This window comes from Cynara cardunculus (assembly GCF_001531365.2).
Source record: "Cynara cardunculus var. scolymus isolate 2C chromosome LG 11, CcrdV1, whole genome shotgun sequence".
Classification (NCBI taxonomy): Eukaryota; Viridiplantae; Streptophyta; class Magnoliopsida; order Asterales; family Asteraceae; genus Cynara; species Cynara cardunculus.
The window spans coordinates 19590300-19599612 of record NC_037538.1 but is presented as its reverse complement, the minus strand read 5'-3'; the positions used below and the strand labels follow the sequence as shown (position 1 = coordinate 19599612).

Here is a 9313-nt window from a genome sequence, read left to right as displayed (position 1 = left end):
CAAACTCTTTTTCTCCTACAACACCTTACGTGCTTCATTCGAGTATAAATACCATAAAAACCGTATAAAGTTCTAAACTGCACAGTTTATTGCAGTTTGGAATGAAGAAAGATACAAACCGTAAACCGCACTGTAAAAGTTCTAAACTGCACAGTTTATTGCAGTGCAGAAATGAGCACCCTAACCAAAACCATTTGTACTATGCAACTTGTTGGTATGCCTTCCAAACACTTGTTCATTACTCCAAATTTTAAAGGATACCCAGATTTCTGAAAGACTAGTATGAACAGCAAGGTTTTACTTGAAGACCTCAATAGATCCCCCACACAGTGAGAAAATCAACAAAAATCTAACTCAAAACATTTAAGTTGTATGTACTCATCCTATTTTCCTAAATCCCATTACCAAAAACTAGAAGTAGTCAATTTACGTGAGATTAATTTGCGATGATGTTTCGTGTGCTTACCGTTCTTCCTTGGGGATGATACTATTTTCTTGCTTCTTTTGTGCACTGAACCTTCATTCTTCAAAGATGCATCCAGTGCAGCCATTAATAAGCTTCCTCTTGCCCCAGGCATCTTCCTGCACTGTTTCAAAGCTTCTCGTTTTGCTGTATCATCAACGACATCCTTGTTTCGTGGCCTTTTACAAAGCGTTCTCTCCACCAATTTTAATTGCTCCAACTTGGGTGCAAAAACCACTTCTGTGTAGCACAACACAGTTTGTCGAGTTAGTTGTATGACTTCAAAATATTTACAATAACACAACTTTTTTATAAGATTTGAATAGCCAAAAACGGTTAAAAGGGGTCATTGCACACTTTGCACAAGTCAGAGGTATTCACAAAAACAACCGCTCTACTCTTCTCAGGTCTAGATACACCCCACCTCCAGATGGGTGGTTTATTTTAGTTTAATTTGGGTTTTGGTTAAAAAAGGTCATTAAATAAAACCATAATTTTTGGGCAAAATACTTTTGCAATATGATAGAAAGAAAAGGAAAGCAGTGATTTTAGAACAAAATCAGCAGTTTAAATTACCTGAATCCTTGTCATCAGAAACATCAATGCCAGGAGATCTTAGTGGTGTTGATGGAGAGGATACATTGTCAATATCAAACATGGTTTTTCCTTCAGACGGATAGCTTGGTCTGGGAAGTGGTGCAGTGAAAACTCCATCTTGATCATCTTTTGAACCAGTAACCTCACACCTGTCCTGTCTCATACCAACATTGCTTCGAACTTCTAGCCTATGGCTATAGATGCACTCTTTAAAAGCAGGTGGAGCAGAGGAATTGCTTGCCTCAAGTGGAATTGGTGTGTAAGTTTGTGGAGGATCTTTAGATCCAGTAGCCTCGACTCTCTCATATTTTGATCTATCAAAAGATTCTGGAGAATGGCCAGCTTTGCGCGTATCAATGATGCTATGAGAATGGTAATTTGATGCATATGGAGATGCGCAATGATGATCCACGTTGTCCAATACTGATTTGGGTGAATTATTGGATAAAGGTCGATCCATGGACAACTTATATGTTTCCATGAAGTTTGATAATGAAGGTGTGCCCTGCCTTGCGTAGAAGAGAATGTATGCTTCCTCTGAGAGCACATGTCCTTCGGAGACCTTTGTAACCTATAGATGGTAATCATTACTTAAATTCCAATTCAAAATAATCAGCTGTGTCGTAAGGAAGCATATTGATTTAACAAAATAAAACAAAAAATCTTGAAATATACCAAATTTTTAAAGCAAAAGACCAAATGACCAAAATTCTTGAAATATACATGTCAAGATGAACCATCAGGTGTGAACATGACTGAACAGAACTGGATGTGCCAGATGTGAGGCAGGCGAGTAAGAGAATTGCGGAAGGTGTAAGTTTTAATTTGACATAGGTAGTGTAATAATTTACCAATCTTTTAACTGCTCCCTAATTCTTGTTCCACCTATTTTGGTGGCTGGCACTCAGTTCCATCTGCTACCGGTACAAATGTCGTCAAATATGGTACAACAAGTTTTTTAACCTGTCATATGTTGTCCTGTCCCTACTACCAAACACACTGTCAAAGAACAAAGAACAAGATTCAAATATCATAGTTTACCTTTGAATCATCAAACTTGTTCCATGTGTCAGGTGCAGAACGAATGTAACAATAATAATGACCACATGTAGATGTAAATGTCGCATGTACAACTACTGCATATAGGTCATATTTCAGATCCACCTGAATGAAAAGAAAGTAGGTAAGCAAGTGAGATTCCATATATTTTTACAGAAATGACACAGGTTTAAAATTATTTTCAAAAGCCAAACTCAGTAATTACCAATAGAACTGAAAATGCATCTTGAACACTAACGCCGAGCTAAGCTATGCCATTGTTCCCGCATTTGTTAGAACAATCGCTAAGCTAATGGTAGCACCCAAGAATTGCATGCGGTTAATAGATGTTGAGTTCTTTGATATGCTTTGCATTTGAACCATTGACAAAATATAAATAATACCAGCAACTATATTTACAAGAAATTACTCACATTAGAAGCTTGACTGTTGTAAGTGTAAGGTTGCAAGTCCAACTCCAGAGGAAACTCCACATGCTTATCTATTTTCTCTACATAACAGCCATCGTTCTTGAATCTCTTTAAATGTAAAGTGCACACGGAAGGGGTCTGATCCAGCACAAGCTGCTTATCAACAGACACCTTCTGGTTACAATTCTCACATGTAAACTTTATCTCTTCATCTCCAAGGTGCTCAACTTTCGTAAATGACTCAAGAGCTGTTGAAATATTATTTGCATCCTCTATCTCCAAACTCAGGTCAACTGAAGGCTCATAAGTGTCAGAACAGTGATTGCAGTTGCAACACCTTAGCTGAAAATTCAGATACCAATAGGAAAAAGCTCGGTTATAATTCTTGTAATGAAATTTAAAATATGAGAAAATTTATCACTCACTGAATTCTTACTTTGCTAACAACACGACCACCAAAAACTTGCTTAGCTAAATTATCATTTTGTGAGGAAAAACGAACATCCTTTGCCTTTAAAAAGCTACAAGAACTTTCCAATCTATCCAGAAAGCATTGCAGAAATTCATGAGCATCTTCTTGTTGATATCTCTGGAATGAAGATGAGAAATCTTATAGTTCAGAAGTCAAAGGATTACATATGTACTAGAAGAACAAGGGAGAAAATGCAATTAGTATCATAAAACAACATTTAACTTGCAAAAACCCAAAGGATACAGCCCAAATTGTCAACAAATTTCAGCGGGGAGACTATTTTTCTCATGGACAATAATGAAAGATCGATGTGCTCCCACAAAGCACAGAACAAGCAGAACCGCTCATTGTTACCTGCAAATTTTCACTTTCAAACCATTGGCCACATATGGTAAAGTGACATACTACATCCATAAACAGGCATTCTCATGTCTACATAATTGATATAACTGCCATGGCATGCCAAATAAACCAACTTGAAGAAAAGAGTGAATGATTTTCCCAACCATCGTAATTCTAGTTTTATCACAAACCAACTATTGGACCTCCTAAAAAGCAAAAAGAACACTAAAGTAAGCTGGAAGGAGCGACTTATCCATCACTCTTGTAGGTTTGCAGTACAATGACCATTATAAATTGCTTAAGGAACAATCACTTTTGAATATTTTAGTGTTCTTGCATTTTAACATATACTAGTTATTTAGCAGCAAAACTACATGTCAAATGGTTAAAAAAAATTAAACCACTACTGAAGAAGAACATGAAGAAGTCAGGCTGAAGGACTTACAATCACAAGGCGTCGCATGAGAATATGAATAGAGGCCCTGAATAAGTGAAACGGTGTGGGTGAAGCACTGAAGAACAGCATTAAGAAAGCAAGTATTCCCCAGATTGACAAGCCCTGCACCCTGCAAAACTTGGAGTTCAAATGAATGTAGTCGTACTGATCCAAATTGTAAATATTGTGATTCTCATGGGTCGGAGTTAGAAACGGACATACCACCAATGGCGGCCTCTTAACCTCGTTGTACCAACTCGAAGAACCCGACGCAACTAAATGCAACGGTTTGTCGACCTCAGTATCACTTCGATCATACGAAATCCACTCTTTGGTCTCGTCTACATGATTATTAGTATCATCATCGACGATGAAAGGACCTGACGGCTGTGAAATAACATTATCTTCACCAGTCAAAGAAGATAATAATAGTTCCTCAAATCCTTCGGGAAATCCTGATGGCTCGATGTGTTCTTCATCGGGATGTGATCCTGATTCCGTTAGATTGGTCTCCAATGGTCGTTGTGCCATTTCATCAAACAACACACGTTTACGTGCACCAGCGTGATCATCCACTTTCTGGCGGCAAAAGCTCAAGTCTTGATCTAGGGTTTGTGTAAGCGGAGGCGGAAGAGGCATACTCCCGGCAGAACTCGAAGATTCAATCACATTAGTTGGGTAGAAATCAACGGATTCTGACATGGAAGAATTTAGAATTAGGGTTTGAAATTGGTAACAACCATTTTGGGGATTTTTAAAATTCGAGGGAAAATTCAGCCGCCATTTCAAAATATTAGCACTCAGTTTCGAGTCAGAGGGGCGGGAGACACGTCATTGACTCTCAACTGTCAGGAAAATATTAATTAAAGAGTAAATTACATTTTTGGTACCCCACTTTCAAACCAATTACAGTTTTATCATTGTGATTGTTATTTTGTTTTAATTTTGCTTACCAAACACTTAACCAGATAAGTATTTATCAAGTCACATTATCTTATCGGAGGAATATGATGAAGACCAAGAATCTTACCCGGTAAGGGCAAAGTCAGGGACCGAGAGTCTTACCTAGTAAGTGAGGATGACAACTCTTAGCACGGTTAGCGCTTACCGGGTAAATTGTTGCATACGATGCCGCATTAGTAGACTAAAATATTACCCGTTAAGTAAATGATAATATTAGATTTTACCGATAAGTGCTTACCGGGTAAATTGTTGCATACAATACCGCATTGATGGACTAAAATCTTACCCATTAAGTAAGTAATAATGTTATATTTTATCCGTAAACACTTACCCGATAAGTATTTAGTAAATGACCCCTTAGTTAATTTAAGAATATTTTGATACTGTCTTTTTCGTTTTCTGTTTTATTGGATCATACAATAAATTACAATTTTAGTGCATGTGGTTTGTTTCTTTTTTTTTTTTTTCCCACTTTTTTTTAACTTTCCATTTTATACTCTTATCATATTAATTAATTAATAATAATTTTAATTTACAATATATTAAAAATACATAATTTATTTTATGAATTATACTATTAAAAAAACTTATTGATATCTTTAAAATAAGTTAAATATTTAATATTTTTAAATTCTTATACAATTTTTCTGATATATATATATCTGTTTACATTAATTTAAAAAAAAAAACTTTTCTTTTTAAGCTGTGTTTAAATTTTTTATATTTTTTTTTCTTATTTTATATAATATAAAAATCAAAATTATCTATATCTATTAATAAAAAAATATATTATTTTTAGACATTTCATTTAATTACATGTTTCTTAAATGTGTATCAAATAAAAAACTTTATAATACAATTATTAGTTCTTTTAAAATATAAACTTAAATCTATCGTAATGAGAAATGAGTAACCAATTAACAGCCAAACATTTTTTTAAGTGTAATATAAAAAAAATAATAAAAATGTGTGGTGGTGAGATTTTAATGCAATCTAATTATTTAAAAATCCAGTAAATCATTTAAAGCAAACATGGAATTGGAATCAGATTCAATTCCAGTTCTGTGTTTGGTTCAAAGGAAAGTTCGGAAATAAAATCTCGAGACTTCAATAAAATCTTACAAACATGGGAATTAAAATTCCCATGGGGTACTTAGTATTTCGTGAAATTTAATTATTTTTATAATTTATTTTAATATATTATTTATAGAGAATGATATTCGATTCTATTTCAAACTATAAATCAAATACTGTAAAAATTCCAAACATTTCCAATTCCAAATCCTTACACAAAATTCAGATAAATAAAACAATATGTGTGTTTGTTAATTGGTTATTTATTTCATTACGACAAATTTTAGATTATATTTTTAAAAAAATAAATAATAATTGTATTAATTTTTTTTATTTGATACACATTTTAAAACTACATTCAATAAAAACATGTGCTAGACTCCGTAATTTCAGGCATGACACCGATGTGAGTTGGTAGGTGTTTGGCGTCATCGGGTGTATCATCATCGTCCCAAGAGTCAGAATCACCTGAAGACGATGAGAAGTCAATGACAATTGGCTCTCCATCATCCGATGAATCATCTTCATCGTCAGAAGTCTCTGAAGCAGAACCAGAGGCGCCTCCTTCTACACCCCCCTCATTTTCTTTTTCTTTCTCACTACCTAGACCTACCTCACCACTCTACCTTTGGGCAGAAGCGGTCGACACTGCCTGTTTCACGCAGAATCGGTCCATCGTCAACAAACGATTTGGTAAAACTCCCTACGCAATCATAAATAATCTTGTACCTAATATCAAATGTTGGACCATGACGAGACTTTTGCAAACAATAATATAAGAAACAATAATATAACATTAACACAATGGAGGTAGTAAATCAATCGGCTTCTATTGATTCAAAATATGGAATACAAAATACTGGTTTTGCCTTTGGCGACGCTTCTCAATAATAAGCTGATAATATAATAAAAAGTGTTCCTACTCTAGAGGACTTGGGATCATGTGAGACCAGCCTATTTTCTTGAGACCCGTGAGACCATCTTTTTTACAAACTTCACAGCAAAATGTTGTGAAAGTGACTTTTTTTAACCTTCACAATGTTTTTGTTGTGAATGTTCGACTTTTTTTTTTAACCTTCACAGTGTTTTTGCTATGAAGTTTCAAGTGTAAAAATATGGTCTCACGGTTCTCACAAAAACAGGTTAGTCTCACGTGAACCCAACCCTACTCTAGAGATTAGGAAGCTATATATATATATATATATATATATATATATATATATATATATATATATATATCTTGAAGGTATTTACATATTTGGTCCCTCTACTTTATTACAAATAAAATATAAACCTAACACAAATGTTTGACGCTAGTGCGGATAGATCATTCACATCTAGTACCTATAATGAAGGATATGACATACTTGAAAAGATTCCTAATACTAATGGACATTGAACTGACCCACGTGCAATAATACCTAGAAAAACAACGAGGGTACATGAGGTAGATGCTCTGACAACTAGCCCACATGTGCACTCTGCTACTCATACCTCTGTTCCTACTGTTCAGCGAGGGTACATGGGGTAAAAGTAGGTTGGGTTTCGAGATCCCTATGGTGATTTATCCTATTTTGTAAACTACATATTCTTATATGTCTTATGTGTTTGGCTTGGTATGCATTTTTTGTTTCATATAATGATGTGTATTGATGCACACCTTTATTTCTCTCTTTGGACCTCAACACTACAAGGTTTATCATTCCATCCAGTTTTGGTACCAGTAACATACTACTACTCCCATAGTCACATGATCATATCGCTTGCATCATTTTCATGCAGTTTCATTCTAATTAATTAAATTGGATGGGTTGACTTGGGACGAGGATATGGAAGAACAAAGCAATCTGATGAGCACAATGTTAATCATCTTCGTCAATGTTAGTTAACTTGGTTAGAATTTGATGGAAGTGACGTAATTGATGTTATTATAAAAGTGCAAGTATAAGCTTAATAAGTATTTTTATTACAGTGTGTACAATTTGAAAATAAATGATATGATTATGATTTAAGATAATGAGAATAAGATGGTTTTTTTTTTTGTAATAAAACTTGTTGTATGAGATAACATTTGAATGTGTTTATATGATATTTAAAGTTTTAATAATCTGATAATATTTGACTTGTTGAAAGAGCATATCTAACAGTTCCTCCAAAATGGAGAATACGGGGATTCAACAACTTCCCAAAAATTACCTCCAAAATGGAGAAAGTAGGAGAGAGAAGAGTTTTTTCTCCAAATATGAAGAACACCCAAAAATAATTAATTACCAGATGAGACCTTCAATAGAAAACTTTGAAAATAAATTCTTAAAGAGAGAAATAATACCTTGATAGATGAATAAAATATTTTAATATTATATAATCAATACTGGATTCTACAAAAATGAAAAATCTGTTGGAGATGAATGTAAATTTTTTGGAGATTTTAGCTTTTAGTCTCCATTTTGAACGTGAGAAGCAAATGATTAATCATCTTTACTTCGAATCTGTCGGAGATGCTCAGACAACTAGAAGATAATCAGTTGTATACAACATGTAACTTTGTTGCATTAAGCAAGCGATAACACAAGTCTTTATTACAAAAATCAAAACTAAAAGATAATTACATGGGTTATTGTCTTGGAGCTTCTTTTAACCCAACTTGGAGAGGCTTTTCCTTGCATTCCACAACACACATTTCTTTGTTGTTTTCCTTATTATTTTTTAAATAATAAAAAATTCAAATAAGCAAAATCTAATTATTACAACTGCAGATAACAAAAATACAAGAGAAACTAATTAAAATAACTATTTTTCATTGTGAGTTTCACCTCTTAACCATTTCTTTCCCATAATACCGAAAATAGTTGTAGGTCGGGAATTGACAGGTCCGCAATTTACAGACAAATCAAACTGAACAAAGAGAAGTTTCTGAACTAGGTCTACAATTGTAGGGGTCAAATATGTAAATTAGTTAGAAGTCTGCAAAAATATATCCAATTTCAAATTTACATATTTGGTTCCTTGGTTCAAGAACTTTTTTTTTTCTTACACATTGATCCTTCCGTAAATTGTGGACCTGTCAATCACAGACCTATGACTATTAAAAATGACTAAGAGATGAAACCATACGATTAAAATGGCTATTTTAATTAATTTCCTAAAATACAATCATACAATCAATTTCATTATTCAAATCATCTTAAATCACATAAATCTCTTTCAAACACACATAAACTCTAATAAAAAGATTTATCCACCACACCAATCTCACAACCATCGTGAAGAAGGTAAATCGCTATTTCATACCATCCAACTCCCAAGGCAACACACGGGGACATCGATCACATACTTATTCTGTCGTTTTACGTCAATTGTATCAAATTTTAATCATGAAATTACTTTGTTGTCTCACCTCCTGCATCCTAGTTTATTAATTAGATTAAGACCGCAATCGCAATCACTGCGGTGGAAAGACAAACCCTTGTTGTGTTAAGAGATAAACAAAGGTGGGT

General features: G+C 34.0%; 1 protein-coding gene across 1 annotated transcript; it reads right to left on the bottom strand.

The window, feature by feature from the left end:
* Positions 1-393: 393 nt before the first annotated feature.
* Positions 394-4481, bottom strand: LOC112521809 (ubiquitin carboxyl-terminal hydrolase 20-like). The gene is made up of 8 exons (XM_025130799.1): positions 4002-4481; positions 3762-3909; positions 3245-3355; positions 2966-3138; positions 2533-2871; positions 2102-2224; positions 1040-1631; positions 394-703 (listed from the first exon to the last, which is right to left on the bottom strand). The coding sequence occupies exons 1-8, from the start codon at positions 4479-4481 to the stop codon at positions 402-404; spliced, it is 2268 nt and encodes a 755-aa protein (XP_024986567.1). The 3' UTR covers positions 394-401.
* Positions 4482-9313: the final 4832 nt, after the last annotated feature.